The following is a 27,690-nucleotide window of genomic DNA, read 5'->3' as shown; positions in this document are numbered from 1 at the left end:
ACCGTATATACTTGAGTATAAGCCGACCCAAGTATAAGCCGAGGCCCCTAATTTTACCACAAAAACCTGGGAAAACCTATTGACTCAAGTATAAGCCGAGCGTGGGAAATGCATTGGTCACAGCCTCCCCATTATTTAGCCTGCCGGACCCTGCCCCATGGTATATAGCCAGCACCTGCCCCCCAGTAGATAGCCTGCCAGCCCATATCCCCAGTATATAGCCAGCCCCCTGCCCCAGTATATAGCCAGCCCCCTGCCCCAGTATATAGCCAGCAGCGGGGGAAGCTGGAAAGGTGAGTTTTGATATATTTGATTTACTCGAGCATAAGCCGAGTTTGGGTTTTAAGCACATTTTTTGTGCTGAAAAACTAGGCTTATACTGTAGACCCAATTTGGTGAAGACCTCGGCTCCACATAGTCACCATAAATTTATTAAGACAGGCGATTTTTCGATGCACGGGCCAGAGAGAATCATCCTTCTTGGCCACAAAAATCCAGAAAACCCCTTCTGCAGATTCTCCTTCACATAAGCCAACATAGCCGTGGTTTCAGGTACTGGCAGAGGATACAGAGGAGATAACCAGCGGCTTCTCAAGACGGACAACAGATTATTCTGGGAGACAGCATCCACAAAGTTTTCGGCAGAGCCAGAATCCAGGAAGGTAGAAGCTTGAAACAAGCTTGGGCACTTGATCCTGAGCTAAGTAGGACCGTAGTATACAGGAGAGGATAGGCTTTATTCTCACCTACTGACGCCTCTCCCAGAAACCCTAGGTGCGTGCATTTTCCGAACACTGTGGATGGAGTGGACAGGACCCAAAAAAATGCTCCGGGCTGGCACAATAGAGACACAAATGTTCTTGACGACGTCTGGAGCATTCTTAGGAAGGTCAAACGCTATTTATCCACCTGCATGGCCTCCTCTGGAAAAGGAGGATGGCTGTGGTGGCTTTTGAAAGACTGGTACCAAGCGTTGCTGTCGACGGGTCCTTGTCTGAGTTTGTTCCATACGCTGCTCTTCCAGATGCTCTGAGAACCGGATGTCAATCCGAGTGGCCAAGGAAATTAGGCCACTCAGAGAGGATCCAACAATGATTTTGTTTATTGTGCAGATTTTTATGGACGAAACAATACCAAATATGTGGAAGGGGTATGTGTATTTAGGTTTTTTTTTATACATTATTAGTTTTTTCTATGGGAATTTGGGGCTTTATGGACTTGAACTTTATTTTTTTTAATTAAAAGTATTTTTCCTTCATTTTACTTCATATAGACTTGAACCAGCAACGCTCCAATCACTAGTTCAAATACACTGCCCTGTAATATTAAAGTATTGCAGGGCAGTGTAAACTGTCTGTGCATGCAGATGCATACACAGATAGTTTACAGTCAGACCCTGAAGAGCCTCGGGGCACTTATCAGACCTCTGCCAGGAGTACACGGGGTCTGTCCCACAGAGGATGTGCACTCTGCGTAATATAAGGGGTAAACACCGGCAATCAGAATTATCTCCGATAGTGGGTGTTACAGTAGGGTGTCAGCTGTATATCACAGCTGACACCCTGCGATCACATTGGGGCAGATTTACTTACCCGGCCCATTCGCGAATCCAGCGGCGCATTCTCTGCGGTGTATTTGGGTCCGGCCGGGATTCACTAAGGTAGTTCCTCCTCCCCTGCTGCGCTGAAGTTCCCCGAGGCCCGCTGGAATGCACTCAAGTACACCGGCCTATTCCTGGTGAAGGTAAGTGCAAGTCCCGCAACACTTTTTGTTTTTTAAATGCAGCGGTTTTTCCAAATCCTTCGGGTTTTCGTTTGGACAACACCCCCCCCCCCCCCGATTTCCGTCGCGTGCATGCCAGCGCAGAAGCGTCAAAATCCGATCACGTGCGCCAAAATCCCGGGGCAATTCAGGGGAAATCGGCGCAAATCGGAAATATTTGGGTAACACGTCGGGAAAACGTGAATCGGGCCCTTAGTAAATGACCCCCATTATAACAGAAGCATGAAGCCAGTGCCAAAGCTGCACTGGCAACACAGACAGCCCTGGGGTCCTTCATTGGAACTCGAGCTGCAATGTGATACCACAGACACTCGCAATTATTTCTGCAGGCATCCCTCTGTATCTGCTTAGACAATGTTTTCTTCTTCCCTGGAGTCTAAACCAGGCTCTAACAAGTCCTGTGACCTACACCTTTGGGCTATACAAAAACTCAGGACCAAAGCCTTTCCACCACCCTACCCCTACTCCATAATAAGCAGGCCCAGTATGGACTTTACAAAAGAGTCTATGCTGCCTAGGCTAAATAGACAAAACAGACTACTCTTGTTAACCACATGTTGTCACGGGTGCTCCCGCGATCCCTGTCTCGGATCGTGGGCGCATCCGTGCTCCGCCGTGTGCCCCCGCTGCAGCCCGGTCACCTCACTCACCTCTCCCGGCTCCTGCTCTTCCCCGCACTGCCGTGCGCGCGCGTCCCCACCTCCGAAAATTTAAAGGGCCAGCGCACCGCTAATTGGTGCACTGGCTGAACACCTCACTTTTAAGAATCCTGCCTCTTCCTGTGTCCCCTGCCGGATCTTTGTGCCTCATAGCCTTAGAGAAAGCTTCCAAGTGAGTATTCCTGCGTTCCTGTGTATTCCTGTATTCCTGCGTATTCCTGTATTCCTGCGTTCCTGTGTATTCCTGTGTGTTCCTGCTCCTGAGTCCTGTGTTGCCGTGTTACCTGAGTTCCTCCGTGTTGCTGTGTTCCGTGTGCCTGTGTTCCCTTTCCCACCTGCCTGGACCTCCTGTTGCTGACCCCGGACTTGGACTTGACGTTGCATCTCTGCCGCCTGCCCTGACCCTGTGCCTGGACCTATCCACGAGATTGTCATCCGCTAAGGTACCTCGACCACGGCTGCCACCGTGGGCTAGTCACACCTGGGAACGACCTAGTGGTATCCTGACGCAGCAAGTCCAACCCGCTTTGCGGCAGGCTCTTGTGAATACCAGGTGCTGCTAGGCTCCAGTTCCGGGTGTTGGCTAGTTCCATCTCCCGCGGTGGTCCAGAGGATCCACTGATCCTAACAGTAAGATCCGGCCATGGATCCCGCCGAGGTTCGCTTCCCACTCGACCAAACTTTGCCGCCATAGTGGTCCAGCAATCCCACTCAACGCGAACAGCTGGATCAAGTCACCATCATGCTGCAACAGCTGCTAGCCGCCCAGCAACAGCAACAGGCTCCCGTGTCTGCTCCCGTGGCTCCTGCAACCCCGGTCTGCCTTCCTGCTGCTGAACCACGACTACGGCTGTCTATGCCCAGCAAATTTGACGGAGACCCCAAACAGTGCAGGGGTTTTATTACTCAATGCTCTCTACAAATAGAACTTATGCCTTCGCAATTTGTCACGGAGCGTTCCAAGGTGGCATTTTTCGTAAGTCTTCTCTCTGGGAAGGCCCTGGCCTGGGCCACTCCTCTTTGGGACAGAGCCGACCTGGTCACGGCTACTCTTGCGGCTTTTCTGGCGGAGCTCCGGGCCGTTTTTGAGGAACCAGCACGAGCTTCTTCTGCCGAGACTGCGTTGTTGAACCTGCGCCAAGGCAACTCATCTGTGGGAGAGTATGCTGTTCAGTTCCGCACCCTGGCCTCTGAACTTGCCTGGAACGATGCAGCTCTCATCGCCACCTTTAAGAAAGGACTCTCGCCGCAGGTCAAAGATGCGCTGGCAGCTCGGGATCTACCGTCAACTCTGGGTGGTCTTAACACACTGGCCACTCGGATAGATGTCCGGTTTAAGGAACGCGCCGAGGAACTTCGCTCTGAGCATCCTCAAGCTCAGGTAAGACGTTTTTCTCGCCTAGCACCTGCCTTCCAAAGACTGCTCCAGCCTCCGCCTGTATTGTCTGCTGAGGAACCCATGCAGGTGGACAGAATCCAGCTCTCTCTACAAGAGCGTTCCAGAAGATGACAGGAGAACCTTTGTCTGTATTGTGCCAATCCAGGGCACTTCATCGGGACTTCGTCCTGTTCGTCCCCAACGTCCGGGAAACGCCAGCACCTAGGGCTCTTGGGAGAAGCATCCCTAGGTGTGTGCCAAGCTTCTCCACGTCTGATTATTCCTGTGCTCCTCAGCGTGGACACCGGCACCCAGATCCAAGTTTCTGCTTTCCTGGATTCAGGCTCTACAGCGAACTTTATGGACGCAGCCCTGGTCTCCCGGCATCATTTCCCAGTGGTTCGTCTTGAGAAACCATTGTCCATTGCCTCAATCAGTGGCCAGATTCTTTCCGTGCCCATCCGGTTTCGCACGGAACCCATGCTTCTGCAAGTTGTAGCCTTACATAAAGAAAGACTTTCTTTTTTTGTACTACCCCAAAGCACTTCCACCCTCCTGTTGGGTCTCCCCTGGTTGCAGCAACATGCCCCTGTGCTGGACTGGTCCTCTGGGGAGATTCTCCGTTGGGGCCCGGCTTGTTCTTCTCATTGTATGGAGATCCCTCGTCCGCTCCCTGTCTGGACTTCCACCTTGTCTCCCAAGCCCCTGGAGGGGCTCCCCGCTCCATACTTGGATTTCGCAGATGTGTTCTCCAAAAAACAGGCTGAGACTCTTCCTCCACATCGTCCCTACGATTGCCCCATCGACTTGCTGCCCGGCTCTTCTCCTCCACGGGGTCGGGTGTACCCGCTCTCGGTACCCGAAACAGCCGCCATGTCTGAATATATTAAGGAAAATCTGCAAAGAGGTTTCATATGTAAATCCTCCTCTCCAGCTGGCGCAGGTTTCTTTTTTGTCACCAAGAAAGATGGCTCTCTTCGTCCCTGTATAGACTATCGCGGTCTTAACAGAAGAATCGCTTAAGAATCGCTACCCCTTGCCGCTGATCACGGAGTTGTTTGATCGTCTACGGGGCGCGAGAGTCTTTACCAAGTTGGATCTTCGTGGTGCCTACAATCTTATTCGCATCAGGAAGGGTGACGAGTGGAAGACTGCCTTTAACACCCGTGATGGGCATTTTGAATATTTAGTTATGCCCTTTGGACTTTGCAATGCACCAGCCGTTTTCCAGGAATTTGTTAATGATATCTTCAGGGACTTATTGTACAGCTGGGTTGTGGTTTACCTGGATGACATCCTCATGTTTTCTGCTGATCTCGAGTCCCATCAGTCCCATGTACGGCAAGTGCTCAGTCGCCTCAGGACTAACCATCTCTATGCCAAACTGGAAAAATGCCACTTTCATCAAAGGAGCCTTCCATTCCTTGGCTACATTATTTCCGACAGAGGCCTGCAGATGGATCCCGCTAAACTATCTGCAGTTCTTCAGTGGCCACGCCCAGTGGGACTGCGTGCTATCCAAAGATTCCTGGGCTTTGCCAATTATTATAGGCAATTCATTCCACATTTTTCATCCCTGGTAGTTCCACTGGTGGCGCTAACAAAGAAAGGTGTCAATTCTCGTCTCTGGCCCCCTGCGGCTGAGGAGGCCTTCACGAGATTAAAGACTGTGTTTTCCTCTGCATCTGTTCTTACCAAACCTGATACCGAGAGCCATTCTTTCTGGAAGTCGATGCCTCTTCCGTAGGAGCTGGAGCGGTACTTACCTAGAAGGGGCCTAGGGGCCGAACTCTCTCCTGCGGCTTCTTCTCCAAAACATTTTCCTCTGCAGAGAGGAATTATTCTATAGGGGATCATGAGCTTCTGGCTATCAAGCTTGCCTTGGAAGAATGGCATCATCTGCTGGAGAGAGCTCGATTTCCAGTCAGTATTTTCACGGACCACAAGAACCTCCAGTACCTACAGACAGCTCAATGGTTGAACCCACGTCAAGCTCCCTCTTCTTTTCCCGTTTTGACTTCCAGATCCATTTTCGCCCAGCCGAGAAAAATATCTAGGCTGATGCCCTATCACGTGCTTCCGATGTTAACAATTGTATAGAATAGGGTCTGAAGGAAGTGACCTGTCAGCATCCAATTAGAATATTCAAGTTGTACAAAAGGATAGGGATGCCCAAAAATGTATAACAAATTATAAAGATTTTATTATAAATTCAAGTACATACATTTAAAAACATTTAAAAAGCACTAACTGTGCAAAGAACAGTCCAGACAACCCCGTGCCCATCAAGTGTTAGTAATAATAAAGTACAAGTATATCAACAGCCATAAATAAATATAGACAAGATAAGTAACAAATCCACAAGTGTGTGCTTCCGATGTTATGGGGGAGGACTATGCTCCGAGACACATCATTCCTCCAGAGAGGCTTGTGCTGGCACCTTCGGCAATTACCTCCCGGCAAGACTTATGTACGACCTGGACTTCGAAAGAGGATCCTGACCTGGAGACATTCTTCTCGAGTGGCTGGGCACCATGGGGTGCAGCGCTCTGTGGCCCTGATTTCCCGTTTCTATTGGTGGCCTGATTTGGTCAAGGACGTTCAGGATTTTGTGCGGTCTTGTGCCTCTTGTGCTCGCAATAAGCCCTCACGACAAAAACCAGCTGGTCTTCTGTTGCCGTTACCCGTGCCTACCTGCCCGTGGTCTCACATGGCTATGGACTTTATTACTGATCTGCCGCCATCATCTGGCAATACCGTTATCTGGGTGGTAACAGACCGCTTCTCTAAGATGTCCCATTTTGTCCTTCTACCAGGTTTGCCTTCAGCCCCACGTCTTGCCAGTCTCTTCTGCCAGCACATCTTCCGGCTTCATGGCCTTCCCCGGCACATCGTTTCTGATCGAGGTGTTCAGTTCGTGTCCAAGTTATGGAGATCTCTGTGCAACCAGCTGCAAGTGAAATTGGACTTTTCCTCTGCCTATCATCCTCAGTCCAACGGCCAAGTAGAGAGGGTGAATCAGACTTTGGGGTGCTATCTCCGCCACTTTGTGTCCGCTCGTCAGGATGACTGGGCTTCTCTTTTACCATGGGTGGAGTTTTCCTACAATTCCCTGGACTCCACTTCTGCTGGTTCTGCTCCCTTCTTTATTAATTACGGACTGCACCCACGGCCTCCTCTTCTGTTACCTGTGTCTGCAGATGTTCCTGCTGTGGAGGACTTGGTACGGGATCTAAAAGTAAGTCCGTACCTCATTGCTCCAAGCTTCTGTTCAGACCAAGCGTCAAGTGGACAAAAGACGCAGACCCTCTTCTGTCTTCGCTCCCGGTGACAAGGTCTGGTTATCCTCCATATACGTCCGGCTGAAGAACCCTGGCTACAAATTGGGTCCATTTGAGGTCCTCAGTCGCATTAGTGTCATCCCGGTTGCCTACAAATTGCGACTGCCTTCTAGCATGTGCATACCCAACTCCTTCCACGTTTCTCTCCTCAAGCCAGTCATCTTGAATTGCTTCACCCGGCAAGGTTCTCCTCCTCCGGCACCTCAGGCTGATTCCACCAATGTCTCCGAGGTGAAGGAGATCCTCAACATGAACACAGTGAGAGGTGGGCGGTTCTTCCTGGTAGATTGGAAGGGATTTGGGAGATCGTGGGAGCCAGAGGATAACATCCTGGATAAGAGTCTGCAACAGCGATTTCTCAAGCCCAAGAAGAGGGGGAGGCCGAAGGAGCGGGGGGTACATTTACGGATGCTCCCTGGATCCCTGTCTCGGATCGCGGGCGCTACTGTGTTACCCATGCGCCCCCGTTCCCCCTGCAGCGGCTGACTTACCTGTCCCGGTGCAGGCCTTTCCTTGGACTGCCATGCACGCGTATCCCTACGTCCTAAGGCTTGCGCGCCGGCTGTCGAAAATTTAAAGGGCTGAACACTTCCACCTTATAATTTCTCCTCATTCCTTTGTTCCCTGCCGGATCTTTGTGTGCCTACGCCATTGTGAAAGCTCCCCTGCGATATTCCTGCGTTCCTGTGTATTCCTGCATTCCTGTGTTACCAGAGTCCCTCCGTGTTCCTGTGTTACCAGAGTCCCTCCGGTACCCATCTGCCTGGACCTCCCGTTGCTGACCCTGGATTTGGACTTTGACCTTGCATCTCTGCCACCTGCCCTGACCTTCTGCCTGGTCCTGACCATAAGACTGTCTTCCATTAAGGTACCTCAACCTCGGCTGCCACTGCAGGCTAGTCGCACCTGTAGAATGACCTGGTGGTACTTTGCCGCAGCAGGTCCAACCCGGTTTGCCACAGACTCTGGTGAAGACCAGGTGCCACTTAGACTCCGGCTCCAGGTGTCGGCTAGTACCACCTCCCGCGGTGGTCCAGAGGATCAACTGTTCCTGAATCCTGACAAGGTCCTAGACCCTACATGGGTTTAAGGCAGTGATAGTTTGGATGAATTGATGGTTCTATAAAAATTTTAAAAAGATTATTCATGGCCGTGAACGGAACAAAGTGCCCAAATCGCCACATTCACCAATGAATATTTGAATAAAAAATTACCAAACAGTCATATAGGTCCCAAATTGATATAAATTAAAACACCAGAACGTATTGCAAAAAATAACACCTTAAATTGGTCCGTACACCAAAGTGTGAACAAGTTATTGGCTTCAGAATTTAGCAAAATGCCAAAAAATTTTTGGTACAGAAGATTGAATTTTTTTTTAAAACTACTAAAGCCTTATAAAACCTATATAAATTTGGTATCCCTGTTATCGTACCAACCCAAAGAATAAAAGGGTAGTGTCATTTGGAGCACAGAATGAAAGAACAGAGCCCACAAAAAACGTCACACTTTTTTTTTGTAAATTTCACCACACTTTTAATTTTCCAGCTTCCAATACATTGCATGGAAAATTAAATGGCACCACAAAAAAGTACAATTTGTCCTGAAGATAAGAAGCCCATATATATCACTTTTAACTGAAAAATAAAAAAAGTTATAACTTTTGGCATATAAAGACTTCATTTGCTCAAGTCTATTTTCTCTCTTATCGTGTATGAGTAGCGAAATGCAAATAATTTTGGACGATTGTTTTTATGCGATTACAATAAATATTAAGCTTATTTACCCTTTTCTTTGTTGAGCCAACGTATGGAGCGTCCGTAACTGTGTGGTTTGAGCAAAAGTTCTTTTAAGAACTGCCATAGATGAATTGGTTGCCCAGAACTTGAAGAGTCAACTTCAGCATCTGGCCAGGATTCTTCACCAACCCCATTTCCTGCTGAACACATCAAAACAGAAGGGTATGTCATAAAATTCTGTGTTAAATCTCTTAATAGAAACAGTTTTAAAGTTAAAGATAATGCTAATCTTGGTTAACAATATCTACGATACTTTAACCCCTTAGCGTTCTGCGCCGTAGTTGTACTGCGCTGAGTCCCGCGAATAGCGCTCAGCGCAGTACAGCTACTGCGCAGAGACGATGCCAGTTCAGCGCTGCATAGCAGCCGAACCGGCATCGTTAGCCGCGGGATTTCAACGGTAATCTACCATTGACATCCCCGGCTAACACCCGCGGTCGGAGTGGGCTCCGATCGCGGGTGTTTAACCCGTTAAATGCCGCGGTCAACGCGACCGCAGCATTTAACATGCCTTCTGGGGGTCTTTACCCCACGATCGCTGGGGGGGAAGGGGGGCGATCGCTGTTTTGGCACCTCTGGGGTCCGATCGGGACCCCAGAGAAGCCTGGAGGGATTGCCTTTAAGATGGCGTCTGTGACGTCATCTTAAAGGCAAAGTGTCAGCCTATGCATCTGCATAGGCTGGCACTGATAATACCCTGTAATACATTAGTATTGCAGAGCATTATCAAGAACAAGCAATCAGATGATTGCTTGTTCATATACCATGGTGGATCATGTAAAAAAATGTAAAAAAAAATGTTTTTAAAAAAAAATTACTTTATAAATCACTAAAAATGCCCATAAGCCCCAAAACATATAAAGAGACATATAACGCTCAAAAAAGTCTAAATCATAACACAAACCCCACATATATAGTATCACCGCGTCCGTAACAATCCATAGAATAAAACTAAATAACTATTGAACCCATATGATGAACGCCGTAAAAAAAAACGTTAAAAACCCGCCAAAAATTATGATTTTTACCTATTATATCCCACTAAAAATGCAATAAAAAGTGATCAACAAAACATATGTACTCCAGAATGATACCTTTGCAAAGAACAACATGTCCCGCAAAAAACAAGCCATCAACCAGCTCTGTAGCCAAAAACGAGACAATGTTATGCCACTTGGAAGACGGCGATGCAAAAATGATAGATTTTTCCCCACATTAGGGTTTTATTTGGCAAATTTAGTAAAACATAAGAAAAAATATTCATGTCTGGTATCCCCGTAATCGTATCGACCCATAGAATAAAGATAACATGATTATTAGGCTATACGGTGAACACGAAAAAAAAAAGTTAAAAAAATCCAGTACAGAATTGATGCTTTTCTACTCATGACCTCAAAAAAAGTTCCTAAATTTTCAACAATAGGTGATACCAACCCCAAAATGGTAACACTGGAAAAAGCATCTCCTCCCGCAAAAAAAAATGCCATCACATGGCCCAAATAACGGAAAAGCGAAAATTTTATAGCCTTCAAAAGGGGGCAACGAGACAACTAAAATCCTGGCAGCTGCAGGGTGCTCCTTCCCTTCTGCGCCTCGCTGTGCCCCCATAACACAAGTAACGGCCACGTGTGGGGGGTCGCTGCACTCAGGAGAAATTGTAGAAGAAATTTTATGGTGGGTTTTCTCTTTTTATCTTTTGGAAATGTGTAAATTTTAGGGCTAAATGAAAGTATAACCGACAAAATTTGACCATTCTAAATTTCACCGCCATTTTGATTCAATTACTATGAAGATCTCAAGGGGTTAACAATCTTTGTAAATGCTGTTTCTGATAGCTTGAGGGGTGCAGATTTGAAAATGCGTTGGTTATTTAGGAAGTTTTTGTTGCTAAATATGTAAAATTTGATTTCAAACAGTATTTATCCCCAAAATAGTCAATTCTGAAAATACGGAAAATCGCTATTCGATTTGTAGGCCACGTGACGTCAAAATAAATTATCCAAACATTTCAAATATTATGAAAATGTAAAGTAGACAAATGGGAAATGTTATTCTGCAAGTTATTTAGGTGGTAAATCGATCTGCCTGAAAACGCGGTGATTTTGAATTTCGAAAATGGCAAATTTTTCTAGAAATTCATCATTTTTTTCTTTTTTTTGTAAATAAACGCAAAACTTATCAGCCAAAATTTACCACTAAAATGAAGTACAACATGTGGGGAAAAAACAGTCTCAGAATCGCTTTGATAAGTAACAGTGTTCAAAAGTTATAACCATATAAAGAGACGCAGGTCAGAATCTAAAAAACTGGACTAAGCCTTAAGCTGTAAAATGGCTGCGTCCTTAAGGGGTTAAACAAAGGAGCCTACAAATTCACAAATTCACTGTAGTCTTTTGTTCTCTTTCAATTAACTATGCATATATTTATATATATACCGTATATACTTGAGTATAAGCCAACCCGTGTGTAAGATGTAAGCCAAACTGGGAAAACCCATTGACTCTAGTATAAGCCTAGGGTGAGAAATGCATTGGTCACAGCCTCCCCAGTATATAGTATATAGTCCGCAAGCCCCCACTAGTATATAGCTAGTCCCCTTCAGTATATGGCCAGCCAGCCCCCTGTAGTATACAGCCACCCCCCAGTAGTATATAGACAACTCCCTGTAGTATATAACTAGGCCCCTGTAGTAAGCAGTAAACTAGGCCCCTGTGGTATATAGCCAGATAGCCCACTTTAGTATAGCCTCCAAGCCAGCCCCCTTTACTATATAGCCTCCCAGCCAGCCCCCTTTAGTTTATAGCCAGCCATCCCCTTTTAGTATATAGCCAGCCAGCCCTCCCCCTTTAGTAAATAGACTGCCAGCCTGTCCCCTTTAGTATATAGCCAGCCAGCCCCCTTTAGTATATAGCCTGCCTGCCAGCCCCCTTTAGTATATAGCCTTCCAGCCAGCTCCCTTTAGTTCATAGCCAGCCAGCCTCCTTTAGCATATAGCCCGACAGCCAGACCCCTTTTAGTATATAGCCTTCCAGCACCCCCTTTAGTATATAGCCTGCCAGCCAGCCCCATTTTGTATATAGCTTGCCAGCCAGCCCTGTGTAGTTTATAGCCTGCCAGCCCCAATCTTTCCAGCACTGAATACTCACCTTTTCATGTGCGCCGGTTGTTGACATAATAATTTGTGCGCCAGCCGCACAAACCTCACTGACCTGGAGCTGGCGCACTTGAAAAAAGAAGAGGAGCCGCCCGAGGCGTCGGAATGATGAGTACTTAGTTTATTTTTTTATATATACCTGAGTATAACCCGAATAGTGAATTTTCATCTCATAAATTGTACTGAAAAACTCGCCTTACACTCAAGTATATACGGTACACACACACACACACACATATATATATATATACATATATATATATATATATATATTATATATATAGAGAGAGAGAGATCAAAATTAGAGAAAAATGCTAAATCATTTGATTTTTCATAAATTGTGTAATCTCCATTGATCAACATTTGAAGGAGTTTTTTTTTTGTAAGTGGTATACCATGCCACTAGAAAAGTGTTTTACAAAATTACCAAACATAAAATTGGGCTACATTTAGTTACCCGTCGCCGTGACGCCGCCGATCCGGAATGCCCGACGAGGATTCGGAGCTGCCGCAATTCACTAAGATCGTGCATCCAATTTCCTGCATGTGTCGCTTCCCCGCTGAGGTCCGCCGGAGTTCACCTTCTTCTTCCCGGTGCATGGGAGTGCTGATCTTGCGACACAATTTGATATTTAAATTCCGCGGTTTGTCCGAATAAGTCGGGTTGTCCGACGGTCACGCCCCCGATTTGTGTCGCATGAATTGTCGGGGCAATTCAGCGCAAAACGGAAACATTTGGGAAACCCGACAAAAATGCGTCCGACGGACCCATAGTAAATGTGCCCGTATCAAAATAAAGTCTATATTTTGCAAAACAGGTCATGACTATAATGAGTGAAGAGCAATGGCTGTGACAGCGAGAAAGATTATGGACCACATTTACTAAATCCCATGCTCCAGTTTTCTGTTGGACTTACATGTTTGTTTATGTGCAAACTGCTTGCACATGTATTTTAGAAGTGTCAGCACCACATGTGTGTCACATGTGACTCATTTGTGTCGCGGCTGCACTATACCAAACGCAACACAAATTTCTGTACATAAAGAGACGTTCTGGTGCATAGTCAAACAGAAGTGTGTTTTGAAGGTTCACCATAAAAAAGTTGGTGAAGTGCCAGATTCATAGAGAATGGGTGGCACAATTCCGCATCTGCATCTGCACACTTGACAGGCAAACTACACACAGTGAAGTTTCTACTGTTTTTGAGAAATGTGTCCCTAAAACTAAATTTTCTGAAGGTTACAACAGTCACCATTCAGTAAGAAGTATACAGGTATTTGCTTTCCATTAATGCAGCCCATCTGTATCACAGGACATCTCGCACACTGCTCTGGTGCGATTTTGGTCCACTCTTCTTCAAGTCCTTCCCACAGTTCTGTGTCTGTAGTGGGTTTCTTGGCCATAACTTTGTCACCAAGGATTTTCAAGAGGTTCGTTTAGATCATTGCTCTGGGCTGGCCATTTCAATGTTTCAATGTTTTCTGTTTCAAGGAACTGCCTTACCTGTTTTGCTTTGTGACAGGTTGCCATTGTATTTACTCTTTATGGTGTCATCTTTTGCTGCCCAGCACCCATTGCTGTCTGTGTTTTACTTTGCCTTCTGCAATTTTAAGGCAGAACTTTTAAACACATTTTTAATAAACTTGTTTTTTTGTTTTTTTTTGCTACATTGCTGCTAGCCTCAAGCTTTTTAATTTTTGGTACAATGCTAGCACATTCTTGAGTGGCTAATCATTTACTTACATTAAGTCCTTTGTTGTATTTGGCATCATAAATACATTGTTATATTTTTGTGCTTTTATCTCAAATTTTCGTCTTCTTGTCTATTGTTCAGTGCTCAACAAGCGAGTGAAACTTCAGTGTTGAAATGATTACCCATGGAGATGTTTGCATTACCCTGTCCTCTTTTGAAACCTCAAACTCTAATTCTCTCTGGATTACAACAGGAGCTGTTGGTATGGAGCTAGGCAATTTGTGAGAATAAATTAAGGATACAGATATTACAGGGCATCTGCAATCTAACGGACACTGGATTAATAATTTTGGTTATCACAAATGGGCCCATGTAGCAGGGGGCAAATTTTCCAGACTGAAATTTAAGATGCATTTTCTTTGTCGATAACCACACCCATTCACACAACAGATGTTCAGGGCCCAAAGTTCTTGTTTTATTGGCTTGGCACCATTTTGTGGCTTTAGCCAGGTTCAAGAGAACCTGGGCCCAGATGGAGCTAAGTCATTGAAATGTTGATTCAATGGAAAGGTTACGTGATCCAGTGTCCCTACAAGACAAGTGGATTGGAATTAAACACATAATTGCAATACAACAACAACACAAACAACAAACTATGTGAGAAGAAGGAATTGTCTCAACTTTTCTTGAGAGTCAGAGATATAACACCTCAAAAATTGTTCCATAGTTTGATTTAGTGTCTCTGTTCTTTCGACTCCGGATGAGATGCAGAGGAGAATGACAGAGATATGCCAAGGCAGCCACAGAACTCCCTCCAGAATCTACATCATGGTCAGGAACAATATTTTCAAGGAATTCATATAGACATCAAATCAAGCAAGAAGGTTAAAACCTTAGCACTTGGAAATTTCTTTAGAGGTATGAATTGGCATATCTTAGAAATGCCATATTACACTCAAATAACTCTTATCCTGGGACTCGGGTAAGTTCATAATAAAGTCCAAGGAAATATTGGCCCAAGCCTTATTGTAGAGAGGAAGTGGGTGGCGGAGCCTTTCGGGTAAGCATCAAGGAGCCTTCTACCTCATAGGCACTTCTCAAGCAGCCACAAGGCCCTAAACATTGTATTTGTCACAGTCTATGAGAATAGGGCCTTGGGACTAAGTCTGTGGACTCCCTGGACCACCGCAGGGGAAAACAATACTAGCCGCAACCCGGGAACGGAGTCTGAGTGAACTCCTGGTCTTCGCCAGAGCCCGCCGCAAAGCGGGATAGTCTTGCTGCAATGGGGAGTCACCAGGTCGCTCCACGGGTGTGGCTAGGTCCGCAGTGGCAGCCAAGGTGGGGACACAGGGACCACAGGAAGGCGGGACCTCGGATGGCTGGCAGGACTTCGGATGGCTTGCAGGACCTCAGGTGGCTGGCAGGACCTTGGGTGGCTGGCAGGACCTCGGGAGGCTGGCCGGACCTCGGATGGCTGGCAGGACCTCGGAAGGCTACTGGATTACCGGACTGCCACAGGACACCAGGACCGCCACAGGATACATAAACACGGGAACACCACGGAACACGGGAACACCACTGAACACGGAGGCATCTAGAAACGCTCGGGAGACACAGGGGCTTTCTCCTCAGCAGGAAGACCTGGAAGATCCGGCAGGGAATGCTGGGAGTCGCCAGGCTATATAGCAGAGCCGGGATGCCAGCGCCAATAAGGAGGACGCTGGCCCTTTAAATTCCTGGAGAGTCTTGCGTGCGCGCCCTAGCTCGTCAGACAGCAGGAGCACCACAGGAACCGGGACATGTGAGTATACACCCTGGGCAGCGGGGACAGCAGCGGGCACACGGCAGAGCACAGGTGCACCCGCAATCCGCAACATGGATCGCAGGGACACCCATGCAAAGACAGCAGAAAGGCGCCAGGCAGCGGACAGGTGCACCCGCGATCCGAGACAGGGATCGCGGGGTTACCCGTTACAGTATCCCCGCCCTCAGAGCCCCTATTCTCTTCTTCTTCAGCCCCTTGCTCTTCCTTCGCTTCCTCCAATTCTTCTGGGTAACAGGACACCTGAGGGGAAAAGCAGAAAGAAGACAAATCCCGATGGGATGTCCGGACAACTTGGACTTCTTTCGGCTGGAGACTGGAGTAGCCAGAGCAGCGCTGGGAAGCTGCAAAGGGTGGGGCGACTTTTGAGGAGCCACTGGCTGCAGCGGCTCTTGGCACACTGGAGCGGCCTCTGGGCAGGCCGGTGGAGACTCTGGAGCGGCCTCTGGACAGGCCGGTGCAGACTCTGGAGCGGCCTCTGGGCAGGCTGGTGGAGACTCTGGAGCGGCCTCTGGGCAGGCCGGTGGAGACTCTGGAGCGGCCTCTGGACAGGCCGGTGGAGACTCTGGAGTGGCTTCTGGACAGGCCGGTGGAGACTCTGGAGCGGCCTCTGGGCAGGCTGGAGCAGCACTGGCAAGCTGCGGAGGCTGGGGCGCCACTGGAGCAGCACTGGCAAGCTGCGGAGGCTGGGGTGCCACTGGAGCAGCTGCAGGAAGCTGCGGGGCCACTGGAGCAGCTGCGGGAAGCTGCAAGGCCTGGGCACCGCTGGAGCAGATCTGGGAAGCTGCAGAGTCACTGGAGCAGCTCTGAGAAGCTGCAGAGACACTGGGGACACCGAACTTGAGGTGGTTCAAACCTAGACTGGATCTTTGCCAGGAACTTGGTATGGGTAACCATGTCTGGGTCACCAGTATCCCATAGAGGAGTAGCCTAGTCCTGCAAAGTGGGATGGTCTTGCTGCTGCGGGGAGTCACCAGGTCACTCCACAGGTGCGACTAGGTCCCCGGTGGCAGCCAAGGTATGGACACAGGGACCACGGGAAGGCGGGACCTCGGATGGCTGGCAGGACCTCAGATGGCTGGCAGGACCTCGGAAGACTGGCAGGACCTCGGAAGACTGGCAGGACCTCGGATGTCTGGCAGGACCTCGGATGGCTGGCAGGACCTCGGATGGCTGGCAGGACCTCAGGTGGCTGGCAGGACCTCGAGTGCGGGCAGGACCTCCGAAGGCTACTGGATTACCGGACCGCCACAGGACACCAGGACCGCCACAGGACACCAGGACCGCCACAGGATACAGAAACACGGGAACACCATGGAACACGGGAACACCACTGAACACGGAGGCGTCTGGAAACGCTCAGGAGACACAGGGGCTTTCTCTTCAGTAGGAAGACCTGGAAGATCTGGCAGGGAATGCTGGGAGTCGCCAGGCTATATAGCAGAACCGGGATGCCAGCGCCAATAAGGAGGACGCTGGCCCTTTGGGGGATGCGCGGGGAGGCTGCAGAGAGCCTGTAGGGTGTTGTAGAACATAGTGCCATGCTTAAATATGCATAGGGAGCGTGGTTTGGTCTTCAAACAATGCTGTGGCAGAGGATAATGACAGAGATATGCCAAGGCAGCCACAGAACTCCCTCCAGAATCTACATCATGATCAGAAACAATATTTTCAAGGGATTCATATAGACATCAAATAAAACAAGAAGGCTAAAACCTTAGCACTTGGAAACTGCTTTAGAGGTATGAAATGGCATATCTTAGAAATGCCATATTACACTCAAATAACTCTTATCCTGGGACTCGGGTAAGTCCATAATAAAGTCCATAGATTCCATAGATAGCGGCAGAACCTGTTCTGTTAAACGCAGATACATGTAGAAACCCCCCCAAAAGAGTGCAGAGGTTGTCGGCAGTAATTCTTCATTAAAGTCACTGATCATTTTGCCCTTCAGATCGTCCATCAATGTCCCTTTCAATCGGTCAATAATCCATCATCAGCATTGCTAAAGCCAAAAACAAACAGGAGTGGATCCAAAACAGAGATTACCAGTAAATGGGATATTTGCATGTCCTCCGTGTTATGTATCCACTTCTGCTTTTGACTATCAATCCTGAGGCTTTTCATTCCTTCTGACAGATGAAATGAAGGGGAAAACAAAACATAGTGGCAACATCATAGAGCGGTGGAGGTCAAAAACAGCATTATGGAAATCACAGGGTGTTCCAGGGAGACAGCGGTCAGTTGGTAGCAGCATGAGTAGGCCGCAGAGTGGCATAATGATACAGTGTGGAGGTGGTGGCAACCTGGTAAGCCACAGAGTAGCACAATGATACAGTGTGGAGGTGGTGTCAACAGCAGAAGGCCACATAGTGGCACAATGACAGTGTGGAGGTGGCAGCAGTCACCTGGTGGGCCACTAAGTGACACAATGACAAAGTGTGGAGGTGGCAGCAGCAGCATGAGGTCAGAGAGTGGCACAATGACAAATTAATTAGGTGGCAGCAACATGGTAGGCCACAGTGTGGCACAATGATAGAGTGTGGAGGTGGCAGCAGCAGGAGCCCACAGAGTGGCACAAAGATACAGCGTGGAGGTGGCAGCAGTAGCAGAAGGAGCCCAGAGAGTGGCACAATGATATTGTGTGGAGGTGGTGTCAGCAGCAGCAACAGCAGGAGCCTACAGAATGGCACAATGTTACAGTTTGGAGGAGGCGGGTGAAGAAAGTTGCCCATTAAGGACTCCAGACTTAAGATGCTGCTGATGGAGCTGCTACTGCTCCTACCCCACATCTCCACACAGCAGCCATGGCAGTAGTAAGTGAGCAATCACTGCCAGGAATCCCTCGGTCAGACCTGACAGAGGATGGACAATTGCGCACAAAGGCAGCGGCCAACTGTCCTTTCAGTATTTCTCTATAGTATGCCAGTTGTTCCTCCCTCTCTGCAGCTGGAAAAAAGTCACCCATTTTTGACCGATAGCAAGGGTCCAAGAGGGTGGAGAGCCAAAAGTCATCCATATGCTGGATGTAGACTATTCGGCTGTCACTAGTTAGCCAAAGCAGCATGCTGCGGGCTATCTGCGCAAGTGACTCTGAGGGACTCCCGGCCTCCATCTCCACTGTATAATGCCACGGTGCTTCTGGGTCATCTGCCTCGTCTTCTACCTCCTCAGGATGCTCCTGCTCCTCCTCTCTCGCCACCTGAGTGGAAAACCCACTAATTTCACCAGACTCTGCTTGGGCTCCAATGTCCTCCTCCTCCTCCAGTTCAGCCCACACTGGACTCATGTGGCCATGAGATGTAGTTTCCACTTCACCAGTGCCCCGAACAGACAGATTTAGCAGCATGAGTTCCAGGACATGAAGCAGTGGAATGACGTTATTCATCCCACAGTCCGGACGACTGACAAATACTGTGGCCTATTCAAAGGGCCTGAGCAAATGGCAGGTGTCGTGCATGTGCTGCCAGTGGCTGACATCAAAGTTACACAGGGGAGTACACCGGTCCGCTTGCATCATCAAAAAATCATTAATGGCTTAATGATGTTCATACCGGTGGTCTATCATATGGAGGCTGGAATTCCAATGGGTGGAAACATCACAAATCAGACTATAATGGGGGAGGCTGTTCTGATGCTGCAACTCTTGTTCTTGGCTTTGTAAGAATGGCTAAAGTGCCTGCACAGTTTCCTGGCTATTGTTAGAATGTCTTGCAGATGGGTGGAAGACTTGAGGAACGTGTTGACAACTAGATTGAACACATGCGCCACGCAGAGCACATGGACCAACCCTCCTCGGTGCAGAATGGACACCATGTTCCTCCCATTGTCTGTCACCATGGTTACCATTTTCTGCTGTCGCCTCGAAAACCACAGATTGATTTCTTGTTGCATGAGGCAGAGCAGTTCCTCCCCTGTGTGACTTTGTTCTCCTAGGCAAACCAGGTGTAGAACTGCGTGACACCGCTGTGCCCTGCACATGTGATATGATGGAGCAACGACTGCTGGCACCATTTGTAGTGAGGAGCAGGAGCATCTGGACCAGGAGATGATGTCAAAGACAAACAGCTCCCTTCAGCAGAGGTGCTGGAGCCTTGACTGGCTGAAATGTCATGTGTGCCACTAGGTGCTGCTGCTGTTGCTGCAGCAGCAGGATGGACCTCCACATCTGTTCCACGTTTCTCCCAGTGACGCTGTATGTGTTGACGCAGGGCCATGGTACCAACATTGGCTCCCTTGCCACGCTTCACTATTTACCCCCAGATTCTACATATGCACATGCTCGGCTCCTCTGGTGTCTTAAAAAACTGCCACACCGCCAATGTGGTGATTTTCCTGCCAACACTCTGGACTGAGTGACTACTAACGCCGCTGCCTTGCTGACTGCTTACTTGGACCTCCGAAGTGGGGTTTGTTCCCCGCGGCCGTTTGGCTCCCATCCTCGCACTGCTGCCACCCTGCTGACTCACGGCCACAGTAGCGACTTGCTGCCTGCCCCACTGCCTCACGCGCAAGCTGACACTCTCTTCGCCCGACAATGATGAATCCCTTGCTACAGCCAGCTCCCAAGTGCGATCTTCTACGTCAATTCATCATCAATTTGCATTTCCCTGTTACTGCTATGCTCCTCAACGGTGTCAATATGCACAGCCTGCCTACTGCATGAAGCACCTCTTTACTGCCAAGCAGCTGCTGTCCTCAAACACTTCATCCTCGCTGTATAGTGGCGCTGAGCCTAGACCACCAAGTAGCTCTCTGGCTGAGGGAAAAGAACAGGACAGAGGCTGGTTGAGAACAGGTGAGGGCCGCAGAACTGCTCCTGGGCCATGCCAACTAATTGTTGAATCTGGTGAAACCACAAACTATTGGCTGGGGTTGTCAGATGCTATATTTGAGGAATTGGGTGACCTAGTCAACTAATCAACAACCTTTGGGTTGTTGTTCAACACACTGCCGCTAGATGACAATGGCAGTTCTGGCCTCACAGAGTCACCGCTGTGACGATGTCCCCTTACTGTGCTGCAACCTCAGTCTGCTCCACCTGCCACCTTTCTGTCTGACATAGTGGTTAATTATAATTGTGGATTTGACACTTATTTCTTGCTCTCAACTTTAGCAACAGAAAAGTATGGGAGTTTGCGTTATCCAGATACCCCACAACAGACACCCTGTAATTTGAATGAAAATCACTGTATAAACTACGTGGAATTGACACGTATTTCGTACTCTCAACTTTAGCAACAGAAAAGTATGGGAATTTGCATTATCCAGATACCCCACAACAGACAACCTGTGAGGGGAGCAGAAATCACTACAGCAGCTGTGCGGATATGAGACAGATTTCTTCCTAGTGGCTTCAGTAACAAAAAAGAAATGCTATTTGGGGTATACAGATCCCCCTAAATGCACACCCTGGGATTGGAGCAGAAACCGCTACTGTACAGTACAGTAGAAGCAGCTGAGAAATGCTGAGATTGCAAATGGCTTACAGTTTTTATAGATTCACCCATCTCTACTGGATGCCTGACTAACACAGAGCAATGTATTTCTCTTAGTACATGAAGCCACCAGTGCGCATAGAACTGCTGCTGGAAGAAAGAGGAGGAGGGGGTCGGAACGGTGAGTAGTGTTTTTTTTTTTATGTGCTGGATGGGGGGCGGCGAGCTGACTGACTATATACTATGGGGCTGACTGACTATATACTATGGGGCTGGCTATATACTATGATGCTAGGTGCCTATATACTATGGAGCAGGCTACATACTTTGGGGCTGGCTTGCGAGCTATACACTATGGGGCTATCTTGCTATATACTATGGGCTGGTTATATACTATGGGCTGGCTATATACTTTGGGCTGGCTGGCTCTATACTATGGGCTGGCTGACTTTATACTGGGGGCAAGACTGCAGGTGTAAGGGATGATAGCTTTTTTTTTTTCATTCCAGTCGAACAGCAATTTATACATGTTGTATTTTACCGTTTTGACAGTAAAGTTTGAGACCATACAAATAAATTATAAGATGCATGGGGAAATGAATACTTTTTTGAGATAATCTTTAGAATTTAGCAATTTGTGAAGGGCTGTGGGAGCACCATGGGTCTAGGAAAGTGATGGAAGTTGAGTTTTCAGTTCTTACCACAAAATCTCATATCTCCAGATCCTGTCTTTTCTTTCATCCAAGCTGCTGCAAAGAGAACAAAAATATTTAGAAAGCAGATAAATATATTTCATATTGTTCAAATATCACTTCTACTGGTTAATTAGTGAAAATTACCAGATTTCCAAATGTCCAAATGAGCATACAAGACATCTCCACACAGTGGAGACCTGTCTCTAAAGCCGTCTTCACTCAGAGCACATAGGTCTCTTCCCGTTAAATCTTGGAAACTGCGACCCACTTGTGGCAACCTATATTGGTGTTCTGTCCAGAGTATCCACTTCTGAACATTTCCTGAGGACCATTCCATAGGATCTAATTTTGAATAAATAAGAAACAAATAAATCTTTATTTATATAGTGCCATCATATTACTCAGCAATCTAAAGATCATGGGGTATACACAGTGGATACTGAAAGTATTAAGACCCCTTTAAATTTTCCACTCTTTGTTTCATTACAGCTTTATTTTTTTCCCATTTACTCTGCATCCCATCTTGAAAAAAAAAACAAAAGTGTAGATATTTTTGCTAATTCAGGGTGGTAAGGGGAGCGGGCACTGGACTTCCAGGGAGCAGGGCCGGGACAAGAGGTAAGCGATGGTCTACCCTCTTTGTGGGTGCCGTCCCTACACTCAATAGGTGGCGTCTTTAGACGTACACATTGCTGACCACAATATATTGCCGGACATATCTGGGGGCTAGTATATACTGCTGGGCATGTGTGGGGCCTACTGTGTACTGCTGGGGCACGTGTAGGGATTACTATATACTACTGGGGCATGTGTAGGGGCTACTATATACTGCTGGGGCATGTGTAGGGGCTGCTATATACTGCTGGGGCATGTGTAGGGGCTACTATATACTTCTGGGACACGTTTTGGTCATAAATGTGCCTTTGTACTAGTCCACAGTCCTGTAAATCTGTTGGTTAGTACTTCTAAGCACCATTGTCGAGAATTACCCTGCTTCTTAGTGACTCCAAAAAGTCACAAAAAATATACATTATATTATTATATATCAGATGTATACATAGACTATATAAAAAGACACATGTGCATGTTTTTCTCACTATCTGATATGACATTAGAATAAACTTTTCCCATTTTAGGTCAATTAGGATTACAAAAATTATTTATATTTGCCAAATGAGGATAATGCGAGAATTTTAAGGCATGTTTATATAAATTTCATTAGTATTTGGTACCATTGCCCTTGTATGATTTGGGTCAAATGTTTTGGATATCCTTCCATAAGCTTATTTACACACACATTTATAAACAGTTTTGGGACCTGCAGGCTCCATTCTCAGCCCTAATCTCCCCCCCCCTTCCCCAGTGTCGCCTTTTGTACCAAGTTGTATTGTCTTAAACATAATAGGCACAAAATGTACAACAGCATAACTACACATGAATATTAACATTACAAGACATTTTTCCCCTGCCCCTTAAAACTTGCTTTCTTGCCTGTTTTAAATAATCTGTGCCTGCAGGGGAGTATTATGAATAGAACAGTTTATACCCCAGAGACATAACTGCCATCTACATCTAAACCAATAATGTGACCACAAAAACAGCTGCAGATACCTCAAAATGCAAAATATTTAACTAATCTGGTGAAAGTATATATAATGTAAAAGTAAATGTAACATAAATAACACTTTTCATAGCAAAGTACTTTTTGAAGTAAAAAGTAAATCTCATACATTGGACATACAGAAAAGAGATACTCTTTCTGGCACTCCAAATCAGTACAGAGGACATTGTATAGTTCTGAATAGTATTCATGCAAAAGAACTTGTGCGATGCCTTTCATCTACTACCCTTTCACTCTTTCCTTTCACAATAAGCTGCCTTGGTAGATAAAGAGATTTCAGAAAAATGAATTTTCTCTAAGGTAATGTGTTTAAAGTTTTTATATTTACCACTGTTGTGATTGTTGTTAGTGAAAAAAATAAGCCAAGTCACTTATAGTGTGTTATAACTGTATGTAAACTATGTGGGCTAAATTATTTATTTTGACAGTAGACCGTTTGTCTCTGTGCACTGAAATTTCAGTAAGAGTTCCACTCTTTTAGCCAGGCTTGTCAGGACTATCAGGCTAGTTTCTTTCCACTTGACAATTGTATATGTTGGCCATGGAAAACCTGGCAGTGGGGGAACTTAGTGTACTTGGTCTCCAAATAGGGTCGTTAAAATATCCGTATATGCTTTCTCATGTATAGTTCACAGCCATGCATGCACCTCTTTTCCATCTATCTTTGTCTAATTAAGCTTCAATGTTATCCAGCCAAAAGCCGGGATCTTAAAAGTTTTAGCTACCTCAGTCTGAGATGTCCTACCTTGGCAGACATTCCCTTTAAAATGGTGGTCAAATACCGTACTTAGTCATAAACATGCCCAGTGACTTAGGGACACAAGGTGGCTCCACTATAGCTCCCCCCTCCCACTGCATTCTGGAATCTCACTGCAGCACAGGTAGCACACTCGCTACTGCTGTGAGATGAGGGAGAGCAGGAAATAACCGCCCCAGGGAAAAGAGGGGGCCTATTGAGCATGTAAAAATACTTGCACTTGATTCCAAGCCTTATAGCAGTGGTACATTTCCTTTAACAACATATCTGTACTGTCCATTCAACTATGCACATTGCAATGTAATTAGAACACCCTGACCTATTATCTGATTACTTACTTTCTAACTTTCTATGAGGGGCTAAACAGAAAAATGCTAAGCTTCTGAGCTATTGCTGCCCAACAATTCTATATTGTATCTTTCTTATAGGACTAAATAATTATTGTAGTAACCCACAGTCTTTAAGCTTCCAGCAATAAGGGATAGGGATGTAATATTACCACTGTACAAGGTCTTGGTTCGGCCTCACCTGGAATATGCTGTCCAGTTCTGGGCAACGGTCCATAAAAAGGATGCCCTGGAGCTGGAGAGCCACAAGAATCATAAGGAATATGGAGGGTCTCAATTATGAGGAAAGATTAAAACAACTAGATTTATTTAGTCAGGAAAAGAGACGACTACGAGGGAACATAATTAATTTCTAATAATATATGAATGGTCCATACAAAAAATATGGTGGTAAATTGTTTCAGATTAAATCAAATGATGAGGGCACACTGTCTCCGTATGGAGAAATCAAGGTTTATTCACAAGAGGCGACAGGACTTTTTTACTATTAGAACTGTCTGTGATCTGTGGAATAGGCTGCCTCAGGCGCTGGTCACAGTAGAGACAGCAGAGAGCTTCAAGAAGGGTCTAGATGCCTTTTTACACCTACATAACATTTATGGTTATTTTATATAGAATTGTTTCCCATAAATCTCTTCCTCATCCAATCCCTTCCGTTCCCATCCTTTGTTGAAGTTGATGGACATGTGTCTTTCTTCGACCGTATAAACTATGATAGCATGATTGGAGATGGGCGAATCGATTCTTACGAAGTGGAATTTGTTTAGAAGTTCAGGAAAACTTCGGTTCGGCACAAATCCGAAGTTTACCGTGATTTGTGTGAACACATTTTTTTCCCCTTTATTAGCAAAATGGCCAGAAGCACACGGTGTTACAAGGGGCAGAGAACTCTGGGAAGAAAGGAACAACCCTCGATCACATGTGCAGACATGTAAGCCAATCAGAGACCGGCAGGTTTATGTGATGTCACAGCCCTATAAAAACAGATAGCCAGGGGCGGACTGGCCATTGTACCCACCGGGAATTTTCCCGGTGGGCCGGTTGGTCCTGGGCCGGTCTGGGGCCGGTCCGGAGCTGCTCCGGGGCCGGTCCGCACTCCCTAAAACTTTTGATTTAATCTATAGTACGCTGCTTCTGCGTCTGTGTATACATTCGTGTAGCTCCGCGGCTTGGTGTAAGAGGCGCGGAGCAGTGACGTCATATCCCACGCCTCTGCACCAAGCCGCTGAAGACCGAGGGAAGACGGGAAGAAACTGCACCAAAGGGGTGAGTATGATGGGGTTTTTTTAAATTATGGAATGGGGGGCATTATTGTATATTGGGAGGGGGGGCATTCATTATATGGCAGGGGGGCATTATTCTATATCTGGGACTGGCAGGGGGAATTAATTATATGGCAGGGGGGCATATTCTATATCTGGGGCTGGCAGGGGGAATTAATTATATGGCAGGGGGGCATTATTCTATATCTGGGGCTGGCAGGGGGAATTAATTATATGTCTGAGGCGGCCAAGGGGCATTATTGTATATCTGGGGCTGGCAGGGGGCATTAATTATATGTCTGGGGTGGGGGGGGGCATTAGTCCATATCTAGGGCTGGCAGGGGGCATTAATTATATGTCTGAGGCGGGCAGGGGGTATTAATTATATGGCGGGGGGCATTATTGTATATCTGGGGCTGACAGGGGGCATTAACTATATGTCTGGGGCGGGGGGCATTATTCTATATCTAGGGCTGGCAGGGGGCATTAATTATATGGCGGGGGCATTAATGTTTATCTGGGGCTGGCAGGGGGCATTAATTATACGTCTGGGGTAGGGGTGAGGGAGATTATTCTATATCTGGGGCTGGCAGGAGGCATTAATTATATGTCTGGGGCGGGCAGGGGGCATTAATTATATGTGTGCGGCGGGCAGGGGGCATTAATTATACGTCTGGGGCGGGCAGGGGGTATAATTTCTATGTCTGGGGTAGGTTAGGGGCATAAATTCTATGTCTGGGATAGGCTGGGGCCATTAATTATATGTCTGGGGTAGGGATGTTACATTATGGGGCACTATTTGTGTGGTACTAATATTTCAGGGGGCTCTATTACAGTATTTGGGGCACAGTATAGGTGGTAGCAGAAGAAGGGACAATGGGAAAGTGCAGAACATAAGACGTCTGTGTGGTAAACTCTGCAGGAAAGCTGTGTTCCTGGAGGAAGAGACAAGGAGATGGTGGAACTAATGGAGAAGATGAGGAACGAGTACAATCCGAGGAAACGTCCTCTGATGTCACTGGATGCAATAGGTGAGGATCTCGTGTGTTTTCTGTAGCTGTATATGATATGTGTATATATGTAGTATTATAATAGTTATATTCCTGTACATAGGGGCAGTATTATAGTAGTTATATTCTTGTACATAGGGGGCAGTATTATAGTAGTTATATTCTTGTACACAGGTGGCAGTATTATAGTAGTTATATTCCTGTACATAGGGGCAGTATTATAGTAGTTATATTCTTGTACCTAGGGGGCAGTATTATAGTAGTTATATTCTTGTACATAGGGGGCAGTATTATAGTAGTTATATTCTTGTACATAGGGGGCAGTATTATAGTAGTTATATTCTTGTACATAGGGGGCAGTATTATAGTAGTTATATTCTTGTACATAGGGGCAGTATTATAGTAGTTATATTCCTGTACATAGGGGGCAGTATTATAGTAGTTATATCCCTGTACATAGGGGGCAGTATTATAGTAGTTATATTCTTGTACATATGGAGCTGTATGATAGTAGTTATATTCTGTACATAGGGGGAAGTATTATAGTAGTTATATCCCTGTACATAGGGGGCTGTATTATAGTAGTTATATTCCTGTACATAGGGGGCAGTATTATAGTAGTAGGCTGGCCTTGCTGTAGTGCATCTACTACCATATTGTGAGGAATTTGCAGTGAGACTTGCGACCGTTGTGTTTAGCGCTTAGTGACGCACATATCCATCGCAAAGACCGAAGTGGGACAATTTATTAGGGGTTGGATTTCAATTAGGCACAGTCTGCCATTTACTTTTTATTTTACGTTTATTTTTTCATAACTCAGCGTCATCTCATCTGGCATAGCAGTGTGCTTTCATACTTGGCTAGAAAATAGCCATAGGAGAATCAAAACGGCTTACTTGGGCCTACAATAGCGTTATATATTTTATTT

At 46.6% G+C, this 27,690-nt stretch overlaps 1 protein-coding gene across 5 annotated transcripts in view; it reads right to left on the bottom strand.

Annotated features, from left to right (window-relative positions):
* Positions 1–27,690, bottom strand: part of SPDEF (SAM pointed domain containing ETS transcription factor) — a 137,192-nt gene that overhangs the window by 26,068 nt on the left and 83,434 nt on the right. For 3 of the 5 annotated variants that reach the window (XM_072137204.1, XM_072137208.1, XM_072137207.1), the window contains exons 3-5: positions 21,910–22,107; positions 21,772–21,819; positions 8,947–9,099 (exon numbers count right to left, since the gene is read on the bottom strand). In XM_072137204.1, coding sequence (XP_071993305.1) covers positions 8,947–9,099; positions 21,772–21,819; positions 21,910–22,107 — 399 coding nt within the window. The remainder of the gene's footprint in view (positions 1–8,946; positions 9,100–21,771; positions 21,820–21,909; positions 22,108–27,690) is intronic. The other 2 variants (XM_072137205.1, XM_072137206.1) reach the window with 2 other exon arrangements.

Source organism: Engystomops pustulosus, chromosome 2 (assembly GCF_040894005.1).
Source record: "Engystomops pustulosus chromosome 2, aEngPut4.maternal, whole genome shotgun sequence".
Classification (NCBI taxonomy): Eukaryota; Metazoa; Chordata; class Amphibia; order Anura; family Leptodactylidae; genus Engystomops; species Engystomops pustulosus.
Note: the sequence above shows the minus strand (reverse complement) of the source record. Positions and strands in the feature narration are given on the sequence as shown.